Genomic DNA, 21,336 nt, shown 5'->3' on the forward strand with positions numbered 1-21,336 from the left:
CTACTGTAAGAAATTATAAATACAAATGAAATGGGGAACTCTTTAGATTAACATAATCTCTATTTATTTGGTTTCTTTTTTAGTTTAAATGCCTACATGTTTATTTGAATTGTTGTATTTTATTTGTGATAATATGATTAACTTCATCAAAATAATCATTATCTGCAGTATTTACATTTCAGTAAAATAAATGAAAGGTCATCTTTTTTGCTGTTTTATTATCTTTTTCTTTTCTTTTTTCTTTTGTTGTTTGTCCTTTTAATAAAATGTGTTTTTTGTAGCTTTGTTTATCTGTTTTTGTCAGTATCTTCTACTTGCTTGTGTCTAATTGTTGTTTTGTTTTTTAAATGAGTATTAAAAGATGTGCAGATGTTTTTATGCTTCAGCTCTTAAAAGTTTTTGATGTTAGTTTTAACAATAACTTTTGGTATTATACTGAATACTCTACTTATGGTGAAAAATCTCCTTACATTTCTCCTTTTTTAAATATTTTTTTTATTTTCTAAATCTTGTAGTGGATATTTTATCTAAATTTTATGGCTGTAAAATATAAAAACACAATTAGAGTAAATTAAATTTGTATCTTATTTATTTGTGTACGCAACAGTTTTCTTGTTTAATCATGCATTCATCTCTGCGTCATTTTTATTTATTTATTTATTTATTCGTTTATGTACAGTTGAAGTCAGAATTATTAGCCCCCCTGTTTATTTTTTCCCCAATTTCTGTTTAACAGAGAGAAGATTTAGATTAAAAACAGATAAAAACAGGTTGAAATGTGTTTAAAACAGGTTTTAAAAGAATGAAAAAAGAAAAGAAAGACAAAATATAGTGCGATCTGTTGGACGTAGCACAGTGCTCAGTCAGTAAAGGCACAGCTAAACACATGTGTTTTCAGTCTTGATGTGAATGTGCCTAATGTTGGAGCACATCTGATCATTTCTGAAAGCTGATTCCAGCAGCAGGGGGCGCTGTTAGTAGCTGAAAGCCGATTCACCCTGCTTTGACTGAACTCTTGAAAATTCTAGTTTATGCGGTCCTAAAGATCTGAGTGATCTGTTAGGTTTGTATTCAGTGAGCATATCTGTAATGTATTGAGGTCCTAGGCCGTTTAGTGATTTATAGACCAGTAATAATACTTTAAAATCTATTCTGAATGTAACTGGGAGCCAGTGTAAAGACCTGAGGACAGGTGTGATGTGCTCTGATTTCCTGGTTCTGGTCAGAATTCTGGCCACAGTGTTCTGGATGAGCTGCAACTGTTTGACTGTCTTTTTGGGAAGGCCTGTTAGGAGGCAGTTACAGTAATCCATCCTGCTGCTGATAAAAGCATGAACAAGTTTCTTTAAGTCTTCACTGGAAACAAAGCATCTAATTCTTGCAATGTTTTTGAGATGATAGTATGCTGATTTACTGACTGCTTTGACATGACTATTGAAACTCAGATCTGACTCCAGAGTCACACCAAGATTCTTGACCTTATTTTTTGTTGTTTGACCCTCGAGCCAAGGTACGCATTCACCTTGAGAACCTCATTTCTGTTCCTAAACGCAACAGTGGTTTGTTCTGTAGACAATCAGAAAATGTTGCTTAAAGGAGGTTATTAATATTGACCTTAAAATGTTTTCTAAAACAATCAAACGCTTCTTTTATTCTAGCCCAAATGAAACAAATAAGACTTTATTCAGAAGAAAAAATATTATTGAAAATAACTTAAACATTGTTCACAGGTGGGCTAATAATTCTGACTTCAACTGTGTGTGTGTGTGTGTGTGTGTATGTAGTTTGCTCTGATATAGCAGGTTAATCAGAGATGTCTTCTCTGTGTTGTGTGCTGTAGGTGGTGTGACACGCATGACTGTGTCTCTAGTGGTCATTGTGTTCGAGTTGACGGGTGGTCTGGAGTACATCGTCCCGCTGATGGCCGCTGTGATGACTAGTAAATGGGTGGGTGACGCGTTCGGCCGCGAGGGCATTTATGAAGCCCACATCCGCCTGAACGGATACCCTTTCCTGGACGCTAAAGAGGAGTTCACGCACACCACGCTAGCCAGAGAAGTGATGCGTCCGCGGCGCAGTGACCCGCCGTTAGCCGTTCTAACACAGGATGACATGACGCTCGCCGAACTGCAGGGCATCATCTCTGAAACCAGCTACAACGGCTTCCCCGTCATCGTCTCCAAAGAGTCCCAGAGGCTGGTGGGATTCGCCCTGCGCAGGGACATTACCATCGCTATAGGTAACTCAAAACTCTCAATATAACACTAAACTTCAACTTTATTTCTTCTGAATGTTTTGTGTTTCATTTCTCAGTCCACTGAGGTTAGATAGGAGCAGTGCTTTACGGTTTTCTGGAGAGTCGAACAGTATGCAGATACAGAAACTGAACAATCAAACATAAAATAACATGGTCATCATTATAGAATCATTTAAAAATAATAATATTTAATCATATCTTATGTTTTAATCTTTAGGAAATGAACTTATCCTGCGATGTGACTATTGTGGATAAACACATCACGATGTCGATGCTCAACAGATATATTGTGCAGCCCTAGTGAAAAGCACTATATAAACTTGAGTTGAATTGAAATGAGAAAGAGAATCACACAGAAGTGAAGGCTGAGTAAATGATGGCATAATGTTTAGTTTTGGGTGAGCTATACCTTTACAGGTGCTGTATGTAAGTTCTGATTCTTCTAAAGCATAGAAATACCAAGATATGTTTGTAGATATTAAGGAAACATGCAATAAACATGCTTGTTTATCTGAAGTCAGTTATTCTCCTTTGAAAATGTGCATCCAGTGTTCTTGTTTGGGTCTCTATAACCAGCCCACTGCATGTTAAATTATATGTCAGCACCCTATGGAAAGTATTATTGCTATTATGGAAAATACTGCATATTTCGTTTCAGTCTCGAAGGCTGCCTCAGTGTTTGTGTGGCTGAAAATGAGACCTCCAGAGGTCTTTCCAGTTTTTCTATTTTTCTTAATAGGAGCTGTGTTGGTTGCAAAATGGACCCTCTAGTTGTGCATTGGAGGCATGCATTTTCTGATTTAAAATTGTTTAAACTGTATCTCAAGCCTCTAAAATGGTACTTTTTATATTGCTTTTCAATGATAAATATAAATGTTTGCGTTAATATTTATTATGTATATATATATATATATATATATATATATATATATATATATATATATATATATATATATATATATATATATATGTATATATGTATATGTGTGTGTGTGTGTGTGTGTATGTATGTATATATGTATATATATGTATATATATATATATATATATATATATGTATATATGTATATATGTATATATATATATATATATATATATATATATATATATATATATATATATATATATATATATATATATATATATATATCGTTCATTTATATACATATATAAACATTTATATAGAAAAATTTTATATTAATAATTGTATATATATGAGCAATTCCAGCATTATGGATGTGACATTTGCAGTAAAACTAACATGAATTCACATAGAAACATTATGAATTTACGTTAACATCATATTGAAACTTTTATTTATATTTTCTAGAATAATTGACCACAGAGTTACAAGACCAGAAAAATATCAGTCTGTAATCATGTTTTGCACTTTAAATGAGAAAAATAAACATGAGTTATGGATGTGACAAAAAAAGTCTGCGAGTTTACAGTATTCAACATACTTTGTAGAAATTCTGTGAATTAAAACACACATCCCAAAAGTAATAATGATAATCAAAAGGTAAGAGTTGCTCTCTGTAAAACAAAGGTGATTGGTTTTATTTAATTTAATACTTTATCATTTATGAGGAAAAAGTGTCGTTATGGATGTGACTGATGTGAAATTACCGCTTGTGTGACTTTGGTAAATCAAATATAATAGTTTGAAAACATAGACAGATGCATCTTTGAGCATTTCTAAAGTACTGTAAAATACTTGCTCACACAAAAAAACCCGTATTTTGGTAAAAACTTAATTTTTTTCATGGTAAGGTTGACATTTGCATGGAATTGCTCATATATAATTCATGTATATACACGATATATGCACATATATTATGTAAATACAAACTTGTATTATGCATGTCATTAATTGACTGATTTTAAAAATCAAACTACTTGTTCTTAATGTTTTTATGCAATATTTGTGTATTTTTTTGTACATACTGAATTATGAACTCCACTAATAAATCTTTGTACTTGCACAAACTCTTTGCTCTGTCCACAAATCGACTAGTAAGCAATGTTGTTATGTGTGACTGCAATTGATTTGTGCCATCATTCATTTTCAAATGATAATATACTGATCAAAGCTTAAAAAGATTGTTTTTAAGCATCAAAACAACATAAATATAACACACTAGATTGTGACCAGTTAGTTTTTTTTTTGAGCAGGAGAAAGAATATGCTCTCTGTATTGACATGATCACTTTCCTCTGTCCGCAAATTGACCAGTAAGCAATGTTGTTGTGTTTCCAGAAAACGCCCGGCGGAAGCAGGAGGGCATCGTGCTGAACTCGCGGGTGTATTTTACCCAGCATGCCCCGACGCTCCCCGCCGACAGCCCGCGGCCGCTGAAGCTGCGCAGCATTCTGGACATGAGCCCGTTCACCGTCACCGATCACACGCCCATGGAGATCGTGGTGGACATTTTCCGCAAGCTGGGCCTGCGCCAGTGCCTCGTGACCCATAATGGGTGAGTGTCCGGCGGGATGACATGCGTTTGACATGCATCTGAACTAACGTAACATACGTCCCATCAGCAGACACACACACTAAAGATGGGCGATGAGGACTAAAACACAATATTTTATTGCGATATCAGTGATTGTAATTCATGTGTACAGTTGACGTCGGAATTATTAGCCCTCCTATATATTTAATATAGTATATATATATAGTATTAATAAACTCTAATTTCTGTTTAATGAAAGGAAGAAAAGTCAACACATTTCTACACATAATAGTTTTAATAACTCATTTCTAATAACTGATTTCTTTTGTCTTTGTCATGATGACAGCACATAATATTTGACTAGATATTTTCAAGACACCAATATTCAGCCTAAAGTGACATTTAAAGGCTTAATTAGGTTAAGTTGGTGTAATTGAGGGAATATGCAGGGTCATAAATGTCTTAAATTTCAAAAACAAAATTTAAGGCCTTAAAAAAAGGCATACATTCACTGAAATATTGTCTCGTAGGTCTTAAATCATTTTAAACGGCTCCTAATTTTCTCTTGTTAATGTAAAGCTACCCAATTCATCCAACACACATCCACACATCACCTACAATACATCTCAATAACTTTTAGCAAAACTATATTTATAAGTAATATTATAACAGTCTGTTTTCCATACATTTTGTTTTTAAAAAGCTTTTTTTTTAATGTATATAGTGCTCAGCATATATGAGTACCCCCTTCACAAATCTCTCATTTAAGTTAATATTTTCTATAGGAAGCTTTACAATATTATATTTGTGCATATACATTAGTTTAGTCAGTACTGAAGCTAAATCTGGAGCTCATCTAACAAAATAACGTACAATAATGGTTCAAAAATTTGCGCAAAGTTATGTGTTAATAGCAAAAATAGAACCAAAGAATATATACAATTTAGTTGAAATGTTGTAGTTGGTAATTTTTTTTGCAATATTTTGCATGAATTTAATTGTTTTATCTTTCAATTTCTAAATGTTTCTAAAATATTATTTTGACTAAAATATTATTTTAATAAATATATCGGTTTAATAAATCTATTTAGTTCAATTGCACCAAAATATATTACCTATATTCACTGAGAAATGGATAAAAATGTTAATTTTCAAAATGGGGTGTACTCATACTGAGCACTGTATGTATAAATAAATAAATATATATATATATATATATATATATATATATATATATATATATATATATATATATACATACATACATACATATAATATATATACATATATATATTTATATATATATATATATATATATATATATATATATATATACATACATACATACATACATACATACATACACAGACACACACACACATATATATATAAGTGTTTAGAGCTTTATGTTATGTCTATTTCTTTCATACTGGACACTAGAGGGCGCCTCACGCATCATCTATCTCTGTAGCTAAACAAAAAGAAAACAGAAACAGATCAAACAAACATTAAAGCCATCCAGTTCTTCAAGCCATCTTGGGTATTTTTTATATTTATAACACAATGCTAATTCACCTAGCCTTTATCACTGTATTGAATACTATAAAACAGTCTGATTTCTTCCTCTTTCCGGGATATGAAACCACGTTTGGTCACAAAAAGAAGTGATTTCAGACACTCGAAGTAAAATGGAAGTTTATCAGTAAATCTGTGTTTGCAAACAGGGTCAGACTTTATTTTGATGGTCCGTTTGTTGAATTAAGCTACATTGCATCTACATGCCAACTGATTCTCATTAGATTATAAGTAGACTGTTAGGTTAGGGTTAGTGTAAGTTGACATGTACTTGGAAAAGTTTCTTATAGTCAGTTAAATGTCTGTTTAACTGCAGTATCAACAGATATTAAGCAGACAGTCTACTAATACTCAAATGGACCATCAAAATAAAGTGTTACCACAAACAGACTCAAACACACAACTGGATCGCACACTTCCTGCTGTAGTACATTTATTCATCGCACAGACTTGATCGTCATCTCTTGAAGATATTGTGGGGAGTATCAGTAAATTGTTACCTATAACCTATCGCCCCTTCCCTTAGACACACACAAGCACACACGTCTGCTGATGGGACTCAAGTCATGCTTTTGTGTATCTGTGGATTCACATACTGAACTCTGTCTCTTTCAGCTGCTTGTAACACACACTTTAACATGTTCACAGCCTTGACAATATCCTTTATGACTGCTCTCAGTATACGCACTATGATTTGATAGTGATTTAAAATAAATAAATAACTTTTTTATATTTATTAGGACTCTGCGATTGATTAGAACGAAATAAGTCTTATGACATGCGCATTTTAGCTGTCTTGCAAATCTTGTCAGTGAAGCACAGTTCTGTAATCAGTAGTAAATCTCATCCGATGGCCAGAGGGGGCGCTCTCATGCAAAAACTACAAACACCAACAAAGAAGAAACTCAGGAAATCCCCATATCGTTGCATTACGGATAGATTTCATTGATTCAGCGTGACTAATATAAGCACATAGGGATTTATTTTGAGCGTTCGACTGACGTTATGAAGTGAGTTTGAAGTAAAAACGTTATTAAATGCTGTATTTTCAAGTGCAAGATTTACTCCACAGAGCCGTAGTTTAACGAGAAGCAACGTAAACATTATCACAAAATGATTATCTCAATTTCATTATCATTTGGTTAAACTGATTTCTATTTCTGATTTTGCGTACCTTCTCTGTGTGCTACGACTGTGTGTAGTAAATGCTGGTGGTTTACTAGAACTGGCTTTACTGACAAAATGTGCATGACAATTAATTAAGCCATAATATCTCTACTTTTCAAAATATTTGTACGTCAATGTATGTTTTTTATTAATCAGTTAAACCTAGTCGTTCCAGTGACGCTCTAAAAACCAGCAACTTCGTGATTTATTTGTGCCATCGTTCATTTTCAGATAATATATGGGTCAAAGATGAAAAATGGTTTTCAAGCATCAAAACAGCTAAAATATAACGCGTTAAGATTGTGAATTGTTTTTTTTTTTCAAGCAAGAGGAAGAATTTAATTAGCATCCACTTTTACCACGAATTCCAGCAGACTAAAATATCATTCAGTGTAACAATGTTCATTTTTACCGAGTGTAGGAAATTGTCTGGTGCATATGGAGAGGACAGAGTATGGTTTGTCAATAAATTATATAACCAAATAATATAGCCAAATATATATATATATATATATATATATATATATATATATATATATATATATATATATATATATATATATATATATAAGGAAGGAAGGAAAGAAAGAGCATCTCATATATATATATAGATATATATCAGATTACCGTACCAAGCTCCATGCAGAAAGATAAAACAGATTCAATAAATTGTTTATAAAACAATTTCATCATAGATCAGGCATGGGCAAACTCGATCCTCGAGGGCCGGTGTCCCTGCAGAGTTTTGCTCCAACACTAATCAAACACACCTGAACACCCTAATTAGTGTCTTCAAGATCACTAGAAAGCTACAAGCAGGTGTGTTTGATTAGGGTTGGTGCAAAACTATGCAGGGACACCGGCCCTCCAGGATCGAGTTTGCCCATCCCTGTCATAGAGGGTCAAACCTGAAACGATCTGTTTCCTCAGAAAAAACAGTCTTTCCCCAACAGTCCAAACACATGCGCTATCGGAGAATTGGATAAACTAAATTGGCCGTAGTGTTTGTGTGTGAATGAGTGTGTATGGGTGTTTCCCAGTACTGGGTTGCAGCTGGAAGGGCCTACCCTGCGTAAAACAAATGCAGGATAAGTTGGCGGTTCATTCCGCTGTGGCGACCTCTGTTAAATAAGGGACTAAGCTGAAGGAAAATTAATAAATGACATTCTGCTGAGTGTCTTCTGCAAATCACAATGAAAACATTTGATGGTCATTATTAATTATAACCAGATAACATCAGTAATTCACCAACATTTGTTATTCACTTTGATTGTTTGGGTGCTTGAGAATCTATTTTTGTCTTTGAGTCGTATTTATGAAATAATGGTTGCACTTTAGACTGCACAAAAACACACGCACACACTGACCGAGTGAGGTTAGACCCTATTCTGAGTTACAGGAACCATTTCTGAGTAACCATTTCATCTCCAGAGGGCAACAAAAAAAATAATCTGACTGCAGAACTGAGGATTGAGTAATGTTTGTTCCTGTACGGTAAAGTCATTGCTCTCAAAACCTATTCCAATCCTGATTTGATCATTATTTTAATTTCACACACTGATCTTTACAGTTTGATTACGTTCAGATCATTTGTTTAATTACTGTTGTTTTGTTTTGCTGATCTCAGTACATTTCTGTTCATGTTTGCTTCTGTTGTTTTGATTTCTGTTTGTTTGTACTTGAGTTGTGGGTGTGATTTTTGTTGCTAAGTGATGGTCGTCACGGTGTGTGTTGCAGGATTGTATTGGGCATCATCACAAAGAAGAATATTTTAGAGCATCTGGAAGAGATCAAGCAGCACGTGGAGCCCTTGGTGATTAGCCCCGCCCACGCCCCTCCCACTCTGCCTGTTAGACTCCGCCTCTTAGGAGGGACGCATGAAACTTGAGTGAAAAAAACAAACAAACCAAAAAAGGAGAGAGATTTCTGGATGGTTGCCCCTAAAACACCAGTCGAAATTTAAGCTAGTTAGAGATTAATCCTGTTGAAGTCAGAATTATTCGCCCTCCTGTGAATTTCTCAAATATTTCCCAAATGATGTATAACAAGGCAAGGATTTTTTCACAGTGTTTCCGATAATATCTTTTCTTCTTGGGAAAAAATATACAGGAGGTCTAATAATTCTGACTTTGTATATTGTGTAACTCGTATTCTCATTTCTATTCACTGATGTCTGCAAGAGTTTATACAACCTCAAACGGTTGCTAATTTAAGTGCACGTATTTTTCTGAGAAAACTTCAACAGCCTGAATGCAGGGTCCAAAAACGAACATTTATTCATTTTTATATCGTTTGTTATTATTAATATATTATGATAATAATATATTTAGTGGAAAAAAGTTAATAAAACACAGTGAACTTTTATCCATCATTAAAATCAGGATATACAAATCGTCACCTTAGAATTATAAAGTCTGACATTTTTGTCAAAATTGAGTTAGACATTCTTATTAAATGATATCTTATTTACATTATGGCATATATTTTTAATAAGTTGTTTACATTTTAAGGCTTTCCATTTAAAAATCAAATGTTACACACATACTGTTTGCTATATCTAATGCAAAAACTTTGAAGCTCAATATCTCGAAATCATTCAGAACGCAGAGAGAACTTATAATTCCAAGGTGACGAAATAACAAGATATGAAGGTTTGGATAAAGATTAGGCAGACTTCTGTTGGAAATAACAATGTTTGTCCGTTGAGTTGTGCTAGTATTGTGTTGTCAACACTATTTCACAAATCTGATATAGGCTACACGTATGAATGCAATATCCGCTTGTTAAGTGCGACGTCATGCGAAGTGGCTTCCAGCTCCAAGTGCTATATCAAACTGCATGAGGAGGCTCAACATATGGTGGTGATTATAAATGTTTACAAAGCGATGTAATACTTTTGAAAATGTTGATCGCAATATACGTATATACAGGGCTTGATATTAACTATTTTTGATCATCAGTCACTGTGGCAAGTAGTTTTCCAACATTACTTGCCACTCGCCATTTTCACTAGCCACAATTTGTAGTTGGGAAAATATATTTTATATACATAATGTTGGACTTTGGCATGCTATAATTACTTGATTTAGATTTTATGTCAACAAATAAACAATTCTTAGCCCAAAATAACTGTAAATAAAAGAAAGCTGCTGAAAAACATACCATGTGCGATAATGAAAACGTGATCGCGTGAAAGGTTAAAGCGAAAGCAACCTGCTGCTTGCAAAGACATTTAAAGCGTCGCTTTTTGTCCTGTCTATTTAAAAGAAAATCAACTGCACCAGTTACGTTTGCAGGCACGGATGCTTCAAAGAAACGGTTTCTTTATGAAACTTTTAAGCACTCGTGTACATCACATCAATTAAAATCAGCCTTGACGCTGAAGCCCTCGACAGTGTGTCAGAATCACCTGTGTCCCACTGTGTGCGTGATTATCCTTTCATTCGTTATTCACCTGCTTTCTTTTGCTCACGTGAACACAGTTGTTATTGTCATCTCCATTGGGCAATTCTTATTGTTAAACTCTGCCTTTTAAGAAAACTACAATTTAAATATTATATTCAACCAGCCAAAGTGGCTAGTGAGAGTGACTGTCTACCCACCACAGCTGAAATCTACCCGCATTTGGCAGGTTGGCAAGTGTTAATGTCAAGCCCTATATATATTTGTATATATTTTTACCTAATATGCCTAATATTAGGTAATAAACAAATATTTTCTCAATACAAATGAGTAGTGGCTTGGACCCATAAATGGTATTCCACACGTCACAGCTTAACAAGCGAATTGACTTGCATTCACTAACATAAACCAACAGCAATTTAAATCTCTGTCTGGAATTTATGACGCTTTTATGTGTTTGGTGTTTAGAAAATACATTTCTAAGACAATTTCTAAATTTCTAGACAGACAACACGGACTGGGTCAATACTAAAGAAAAGCAATTTATTATTATAACCCATAATTAACACTATATTTAAAGTAAACAACGTCAGTATAAAAGCAAGTGCTGATAGGTGTATGTGTGCATGGTAGTGAACTGAGCTCGTGGTCCAAACTGACAACAAACGAACAAAAAGACAAGCAGCAAAATATCCCAGAAGGCTGCAGTCTTTATGGGACCCACATAATGTGCCTCAGCTTTGACAACCCATCGACAAATTACCAACCTGCAAACCACAAATCAACAAAACATAGGCCAAGCATGGGACTTAACCCATAATGACAAACGAGAGATGTTTTTCTAATAAAAATCCTTTTTATATGTAACAAGAATGAATATGATTGTTGCCTGACAGCAGGAAGGTCGCTGGTTCGAGTCCCGGCTGGGCCAGCTGGCATTTCTGTGTGGAGTTTGCATGTTCTCCCTGTGTTTGTGTGGGTTTCCTCCGGGTTCTCCGGTTTCCCTCACAGTCCGAACACATGCGCTATAGAGATATTGAATGAACTAAATTGGCCATAGTGTGCGAGTACGTGTGTATGGGTGTTTCCCAGTACTGGGTTGCGGCTGGAAGGGCCTCCGCTGCGTAAAACATATGCTGGGACAGTAGTCGTACGGCGCTGCGAGAAGGGGCGGGATTAAACAAGATGATTAGACATTTTAAAAAGCGAGCGATTGCTCCATGTTTTAAATTTCGGTCCAGAGAGGTCATGTTTTGATCCTCGATTGGTCTCACGCAGTCAAATGATGCGATTTTGTAGGTCAGAGTTCACCAAGCTTGAACTTTGCACCGCAGCGACCTGCGAAACTTGACGCATGACCTTGCGTTTCCGGTCTGACGCATTTGCGTGCGTATGAATGGAAGTCTATGGGAGGAAAAGCCCAGTGTGACCGCAACTTTAGACAAAGGAAGATGAATGAATGAAGAGCGAACATTGCTAAAGTGCTTAAGAACAATTTAGCAAACATTTATAATTGTTTAAATGGTTGAAACGTTGCTGGAATATGAAAGAATTGAACTGTTTAGTTGTAATGTAATTTGAAAACCTTGTAAAATAACTATATCACTATAATAATCACTATATAATAATACTAATCACTATAACTATGATACAATATATCAATTCTGCTGTTTATAAATTCCAGTTTTCCCGAAATCAGTTTCTAGAAATGAGTGATTAAAACTATTATGTTTAGAAAATGTGTTGAAAAAAAAATCTTTCTGTTAAACTGAAATTGGGGAAAAAATATATACAGGGGGGGGCTAATAATTCCGACTTTAACTGTATATATTTAGCAATAATCAATATGAAAAGCATTGGCGTTTTTGGACCTAGCCTCCAGGACTCGATTCCTCTGCAGACTTTCTATTGGTTTTCACTCAGATTGTGTCTCCTGTCCAAGATTAGCGTTAGCGCTGGTGTTTCTGAACCGCAGCTATACGTAGCCCCTTTCCCTTTGAGTTCTGCATTGTGCACGTGTACTCACAAAGCACATCTTAATACACATGCCGTGATGTCCTTCATCTGAATTTGATTTCTTTTGTTTGTTTTGGCCCGGTCTGCGTCCGCTGGGCTACAGATCGATGACATCTGATCCCTCGCGCAGCTCCGCCCCCTAAACCATTGGCGAGTAACTGTCATGTGTAGCGGACTCTTCTTTTCCTCATTCACCAACATATATCTGCTCATCTCTGTAGTATCAGTAGCTGTTTTTAGGATGCTGTGTTGTTTATCATGTGAGCCCCGGTGTGACTCTAGAGTCTTAGCACTTGTAGTGTGTAGTAGTGTTGTCACGATACTGGAATTCGGTACCAATCGATACTGAAATTTTTACAAACGTCCATTTCTTGCTTGCATTTGAGCGCTGTTTAGTGAGTTCTTAAACGGCGTTGATTTGCCATTGTGTACATGTGCTCAACAGAAATGACTGTGATTGGCCGTGAAGGTCATCAGTTCACTGAACTCATCGTTGTTTACTGAGTGTAACCACAGATACAGGGACACTGGTGTGCTTTAAAGCCTCGATTCATCAGCAGATCGCTCGTATGTCAGCTTATAGACAAATCAGCTGATCAATGTGACTTTAAAACACTCCAGTGTCCCTGTATCTGTGGTTACACTCAGTAAACAGCGGTGAGTTTGGTGAACCGACCAATCACAGTTGTTTCTGTTGAGCACGTGAACACAATGGCAAATAGGCAGGGTTTAAAAACGCGCTCAAATGTTAGCGGGAATTGGACGTTTTAAAAATTTCAGTATCGATTGGTACCGAATTCCAGTATCGTGACAACCCTAGTGTGTAGTCAGAACAACTAAAATAGTCCCCCAAAATCCCCCTTTCTGTCTGAACTTTGACCTGTTCACTGCCTTCCTGTCCACAGACATTTCACGAGCATTTCACGAAAAGGTTTGACAATCGTTTTTCACGAGCGCTTCACGGATGGACTCTCGCGGCAAAATTGTCACACCTTTCTCTCTCTGTGATACGAACTGTTCATCAAGCTTATGTCACTTCTTTTTATTTCCGAAAGCAAAATCAAGAGCGTATTTAAAGTGGAATGTTTTTGTTTTGAGAAATTTGAGTTTTGGGTATCGATGCCATATACAGTGGGTACGGAAAGTATTCAGACGCCCTTACCTTTTTCACTCTGTTATATTGCAGCCATTTGCTAAAATCATTTAACTTAATTTTTCATGTTTATTTTTAATTTTTTAATTTATTTAAAAAGAAAAACTGAAATATTACATGATCCCAAGTATTCAGACCCTTAACACCCCATTCACACGGGGCGTCAGCGCTTCCCATTCACTTTGAATGGGTGGCGTCAGGCGTTGCCGAACTGATTGTGGATCCGTCTGCGCAGCTTCAGCAGAAGTTGGGGATTTCTCAACTTTTCAAGCGCCAACGGAAACGTCAGCCAATCAGATCGCTTTATGCAAATACCCCTGCTTAAACAGTAGCAGTTTGTGGACTAATTTCATTGGCTGTCGCTGCTACGATGATTGCGTCAGCCCCACCTTCAGACACGCACTCAAACGTTGACACTGAAGCCCCGTGTGAATGGGGTGTTACTGTGACACTCGTATAGTTGATATTTCTTCTGATCATCCTTGAGATGCTTCTACATCTTTATTTCAGGGGTCTGAATACTTTCCGTAGCCACTGTATATGCTCAGAAAAACAGTGTTGGGTTGTTATATTAATAAATATATATATATATAGTCACTAAGTCAAATTTAAGACTTTTTAAGACCTTTTTAAGACTATTATGAATCAAATTTCGGAAAAAAAACTGCAAAAAAATCCAAAATAGTAATCCTTTAGCAATGTAATTTAAATAAAGTATCAAAACAAGCAAACCCTAGTCGTATACATACACATTTTTTCAACATATTTTGGTTTAGTAAAAATGGACAAGCTTTAAAAACTGTAATGTATTAGTATTAGTAATAATAATTATAATAATAAAATAATAATAATAGTAATAATAACTAAATCTTAAACAGGCAGTCCAGGTCTGTGTCTTCAAACTATATGGTCTATAAATACATGGAGAACTTTTAAACCATAAGGTCTCAGGCTCAATTCCTGGAGGGCCGCAGCTCTGCAGTTTTGTGCACAGTCCAACCCTAATCAAACACAGCTGATCCAAATAATCAGTCATGAACACCCTCATTAATTGCATCAACTGTGTTTGATCAGGGTTGGAGCAAAACTGTGCAGAGGCACGGCCCTCCAGAAATTGAGCCTGAGACTAATGCTTTAAACATGTTATTGTAAAGAAGATAATTAAGATAGTTGGCAAGTAGAGTAATAAATAAAGAGTTTTTGTTGGCGATTGGATGGATGTTGTCCCAATTGGGTAGCTTTACATGGACATAAAAAAATAAGACCTGTTTAAAATGTTTATAAAACAAAATATTTCAGTGAGTTTAAGACTTCTTAAGGCCTACAATTTTGTTTTTGAAATTTAAGACTTTTAAAGACCACGCGGACACCCTGATGTGTGCAAATAACTAAGAGCACAAAAGTAGGGAAATAATATAAATTGGTATATTTGATAGTTTTATTTTCTGAATATTATACAAATATAGTAATTGTTGATAATAATGTAATTGTATATAATGTGTTGGTACATAAGACACCAGTCAGATTTACGTTTATCAGAATAAAGTCATGTTGTTTTCAAATATTGTTTTGAGTCAGAAAGCTCAGTTATTAGCTCAGTTATTAGCTCAAGCATTAATTAATTATTCATTTGTTTTAGAAGAAGCAAAATATTTAGTTTTTTGGATTGACATTATAATGCCCAAGTTAACAAACCCTGTTTGCGTAGCAGTCAAAAATTCAAGTTGTGGTGGAAAAATCAGATCCTGCATCAATTCTGCATGGTTTCTTTCCCAAATGCTTCGCTGTTCTCTCTTCAACCAATTTTGAAAATCTCAGAAATGATGCAGAATTGATTTCTTTATCAATTTTCACAACAGCTTTATTAAAAATGTTCATTTCGATGAGCTGAATGTGCTATAAAATCATCATTTTGGTTAATTTCATTTTGGTATTTTATTGCTCTGAATTATATTTATGCAGTTATTATAGTCCATTTAATTTTTAACTATAAAGAGGGTCGCACACCGTATGTGCTGCTCTGTGATGCGACGAGCCACCAAAGAGCATAAAATCACCAAGAGGCGATACTCTAGTGCGATTTGGGAAACAGCCACTAGATGGTGCGACAGCCATTTTGGAATGAAAATTCCAAATGAACAACAGCATATTATAAGTCTGTAAAATAAACCATTAAAAGAGCTGATGATTATGATAGTAAGTGTTGTATTGTTGTCTTTCAGATTGTATCTCAGCTTTAATGCGCTTTTCAAATAAATAAATAAATAAACAAAGCAGCTGCATGCCATCGCAACAGCAATAAGATCCAATGGACGGCCGATCGCTTTCACTCCAAAATGGCGGAATCACGGGGTTGTTGCTGGGCACTGCTCTTGCAATGGAACGTTCTATTGAGTGCCACCTCTTGGTCATTCTAAGCTCTTTGGTGCCACGCAGCGCTATGCATTTTAGAATTCTAAACACAGATTTCTATCAGGGTACGCACACCGGCGCCGCAAGTCGGCGGCTGTCCATTGTGTCCTGCCACAACTCAGGACGCTGTTCATATTTCTGCCCTACAGAGCGCCATCTGAATAGTTTCATATTAAATAACATTTGAATGTGCGCGTCTGGTGTGCGATACTTCCAACTGTCATATGCACACCATGTCACAGCGCTGAGCGGCGCATCTAGTGTGCGACCCACTTAACTGTATTTAATCTTAAACACTTTAGAGCACAGACTTAAATTTGACCTTTTTTGTTTTAAGAAGACACTTAGGAGTTATAAATATATATATATTTTTTTAAAACGGCATAAACTCTTAAAGATATATTCCACATGACATGACTCTAAAACAATAAGTGTATTAAAGCAGTAAATCTAAGTGTGCCAATTTCTGTTTAACGGAGAGAAGATTTTTCGAAACACATTTCTAAACATAATAGTAATAACAACACATTTCTAATAACTGATTTATTTTTGTTATTCCCATGATGACAGTAAATAATATTTGACTAGATATTTTTCAAGACACTTCTATACAGCTTAAAGTGACAATTAAAGGCTTAACTGGGTTAATTAGGTTAAAGTTAGGGTAATTAGGCAAGTCATTGTATGGTTTGTTCTGTAGACTATCGAAAATTAAAATATTTCTTAACGGAGCTAATAATATTGACCTTAAAATGGTAAAAAAAACTGCTTTTATTCTAGCCAAAATAAAACAAATAAGACTTTCTCCAGAAGAAAAAATATTATAGGAAATACTGTGAAAATTTCCTTGCTTTGTAAACATAATTTGGGAATTATTTAACTAGACTAGCAATGCTGTAATGCTCTTTTGAAGTAACGTTTCCCAACACCATAAGCAAATCAAATACACAATATGTGCTTTATTATACGCTCTTGAATTTGTGTTGGCAAAGCAACTTCACCTTGTTGTTGTTGAAGGCCAGAGTGTGTGGATGAGCCGGAGGCGTTCGCTCACTCTGACTCACTTCTCTCTCACAACACTTTTGCTTCTCACTGTGTGTGTAGGTGCTGTCGGCTCATAGCAATAACCTACAGTTTCCTGCCCTGAGTAACACGATCTTCCACACTCTCTGCCCTTCTCTACAAACCACACACTGACCGCTGTCTGTCGCCAAGACCCTTCCTTTGGAGCCTTCGAAAAATAATTACGCAAAGATCTCCAATTTGAGTCCATTCATACTAGGGCTGCAACATATTGGGGAAAACGGACATTGCAATCATTTGTTTTTCTGCAATTATAAAGTTGAAGTCTGAATTATTAGCCCTCTGTATATCCCCCCTCACCCCCCCCACCCCCCAAATTTCTGTTTAATGGAAAGCAGATTTTTTCAACACATTTGTAATCATAATAGTTAATAACTCATCTCTAATAACTGATTTATTTTATCTTTGCCATGATGACAGTAAACAATATTTGACTAGATATTTGTCAAGACACTTCTATACAGCTTAAAGTGACTTTTTAAAGGCTTAACTAGGTTAATTAGGTTAACTAGGCAGGTTAGGGTAATTAGGCAAGTTATTGTATAATGATGGTTTGTTCTGTAGACTATCAAAAACAAACATTGCTTAAAGAGGCTAATAATATTGACAATAAAATGGCTTCAAAGAATTAAAAACTGCTTTTATTCTTGCCGAAATAAATCAAATCAGACTTTCTCCAGAAGAAAAAATATTATAGGAAATACTGTGAAAATTTCCTTGCTCTGTTAAACATCATTTGGGAAATATTTAAAAAAGAAATTACAGAAGGGCTTATAATTCTGACTTCAACTGTATATTGCGATCTTAATGTAATTTTAAAGATGATTTACATAAATATTTGGAAAGAATTCATAATTTTACATCGATTGTTACACTTTTGTAGGGAGTGTGCTTATAGTGAAATATAACAAACAAATGACAAGCATAAATGAATACAATAGAACAGGGGTGTCTAACTCTAAACCTGGACATCGACCTTCCTGCAGATTTCAGATGCAGCCCACATCAAACACACCTCTGTAATTATCAAGTTCTGTTCAGGTCCTGATTAATTCCGGTGTGTTTGATAAGGGTTGGAGCTGAACTGTGCAGGAAGGGATATCTCCATGATCAGGGTTGGACACCCCTGCAGTAAAACAAAACTGCACATGAAATTACCCGTGATTTAGGGTTTTCTATTTTATTTTTCCTTAAAAATAAAATCTTTCACTCTGTTAGGGTGAAAAGTTTTGCTTGTCTTGTGAACTGTGGTTCCTGGTTTATTATAATCTGAACTAATCCCAACTATCTCTATTAAACGTATATAATACTATTTAACTGTTAAACGCTCTTCTAACTAATTAGTTTCTAGTTAATTAGTAACTAACAATGTTATGGGAACCTTACAACTAGGGCCAGACAGAATCTGCTGACATCTTTTGCTATTCCTGTGCAGAATTTTGTAAGAAATCTGCAGATTTATCTGGAATGATTTTAGGAGAAATAAAAAATCTAATAAATCAAATGTAAAATAATAATAATAATAATAATAATAATACCTTTTAAACTTTTATTTAATATTTACAATGCAAATCCAATTAGATCCACTTATTTGGTTAACAAAGCAAGTCTCTCATATAATAAATGTAGTAAAAGACAGAAAATATTACTGTACATAGTGTATTGTAAAGAAATCTTATTAACATTTTCATATTGAGGCTGGTTTATACTTCTGGGTCGAGTGATCGGCGTGACCCACAGCACCTGCCTTGCTCGTAGTCGTGCATTTATACTCCTGCGTGCTGTTTGTGTTGCTCTGCAATAACACTTCCGAAACTCTAGCCGGCAGCGGGTTTTTGTTCCTCTCTGTCGAGTTTCTTCATGGGTGTTTTGTTGTGTACAAGTAGCTAAAACCCGCTCTGGGATGCGTTTTCGAAAATGATCGTTAGCCAACTAAGGTCGCAAGTTCCTTCGTTACAAACATAGTTTGTTAATTTTACGTTTTCCAAATCCATCATTACAACAAACATTTGCAAACTGCATCGCAAATGTGTATGCTAGCAACGACACCTCTAGAGCTGTAGTTAGAAACAGAGTTCATGACTGTGTTCTATTCCCACTTTACCCCCCCTATGCCCTATCCGTTTAGAGCATTCTAACATTTAACTTGGAATGATTAAAAACAGCATTAAAGTCATCTCTCTTAGGTGTGATTTACTTTCAAAGTATTTTTAAAGTTCAGTTTTAGCGATCTTCATATTGACAATTGCGCTCCCTTCGCGGCGCACTTTAAAACATTGATGCCAATTTGAACACAGCCTTGGCTCATGACGAAAGCTATAGGTGGCCTGTTATTTAAAAGCGGAATTAACGTTACGTCTCCAAAGCTTGTGATATCATATCGTAATATCAATACATCATATTGTGATATGGCCCACATCCATTAACGATTTATATGATTTATATATGAGATTAGAATACGTGTTAGCTTAGTGATTTTATTTGGAGTATTCTCAATAATATTTGTAAAGGAAACATATCTTGGTTCTATATGCGTCGTTTACATATATTTCAGTTAATATAGAAAGCGAGTGCATGTTTTTAACAAAACTAATATTGGATTTTTTTAAAGCGTGTGTATGTAAAACAGTATAATTTGCACAAATGGGGGTTTTTTTTCTAAAGAAGTAGTTACTCTACCCCGTTTAGAGCATCATTATGGACGTTTTACGTTATAACTAACGTGGTTCAAACGATGGATCTGCGACAGAGAAACTACGGTTTTGGGAAACACTCGTCACTACATTGTTCTTTTCTTTGCATCGTACAATGATAGTTCAGCCGCAAGTTATGTCGTTTGGGAAACGCACCCCAGGCCGTAACCGGTAGACGTGCAACAACTTTAATCATAAGGTAAACGCAAAACAAAAGTTTCCATCTGGAGCTCCACACTTGTATACACTCGCCCCAGCGAGCTCGTGGCTCTCAGTCCCGCCCTCACTCGTCACAGCAAACAAGCCAGCCAATCATAGAGCTTGTGCTATGCGTCGTTGTGATGTGTAGTTAAATTTTTTGGCGAGGGCTATGCGACAACACAAAGGCTGCGCCAGAACATACGCATTTGCTTGATGCAGAAATATAAATCAGCCTTTAGTCAAAAATACTACTCAAATTCATTTAAAAACTAAATAAATACAAATTTACACTAGTAAATACATAGACACAATAATATGCTAAAAATCGGCAGATTTCTTTGTGCGCAGATTCTGTGAGGGCCTACTTATAACCTGAACATTTCCCAATTTAATTGTAATGCAGTAATATGCACCTTGTGTCAAGCTGCTTTAAAACGATAATTATAGTGAATGGCACTATAGAAATGAACTTGAATCCACTCAACATCTCAGATCTTGTAATGTGACTATTGCGTATTCGCACATTGCGATATCGATGACAAACAATATGTTGTGCAGCCCTAATTCATAAGAAATGCTTTTAAAAGAGGCAAAACTTGGCAACAAACAAAACATGTCAGTTTCCTCCACACTCATCCAAAGTCATCCACTAAATTTCTCCTCTTCTCTCTTTTCATAGACGCCTCCTTGGTATTATTACAAAAAAAGATATCCTCCGTCATATGGCCCAGATGGCAAACCAAGACCCCGAGTCCATAATGTTCAACTAGCACCCTCCTCGTCCCGTTACCAGGAGGACGAAAGCGAAGAGGAGGTTCGATTACTGGACAATTCATCCCTCTGACCACACGCCCCCTACAGTTTCCCAAAACTTGAAAAAAAACCAAACACTACTCCAGATGGGAAGCCCGTCCTGGACACG

General features: G+C 35.5%; 1 protein-coding gene across 5 annotated transcripts in view; it reads left to right on the forward strand.

Annotated features, from left to right (window-relative positions):
- Positions 1-21,336, forward strand: part of clcn3 (chloride channel 3) — a 97,963-nt gene extending 76,627 nt beyond the window's left edge. For 3 of the 5 annotated variants that reach the window (XM_056460974.1, XM_056460975.1, XM_056460976.1), the window contains 4 exons: positions 1,841-2,239; positions 4,517-4,733; positions 9,192-9,267; positions 21,094-21,336. In XM_056460974.1, the coding sequence (XP_056316949.1) occupies positions 1,841-2,239; positions 4,517-4,733; positions 9,192-9,267; positions 21,094-21,258 (857 nt within the window). In that variant the 3' untranslated portion in view covers positions 21,259-21,336. Of the gene's footprint in view, positions 1-1,840; positions 2,240-4,516; positions 4,734-9,191; positions 9,268-12,975; positions 13,205-21,093 lie in introns of those variants that run through there. The other 2 variants (XM_056460978.1, XM_056460977.1) reach the window with 2 other exon arrangements.

This window comes from Danio aesculapii, chromosome 7 (assembly GCF_903798145.1).
Source record: "Danio aesculapii chromosome 7, fDanAes4.1, whole genome shotgun sequence".
In the NCBI taxonomy this organism is placed as follows: domain Eukaryota; kingdom Metazoa; phylum Chordata; class Actinopteri; order Cypriniformes; family Danionidae; genus Danio; species Danio aesculapii.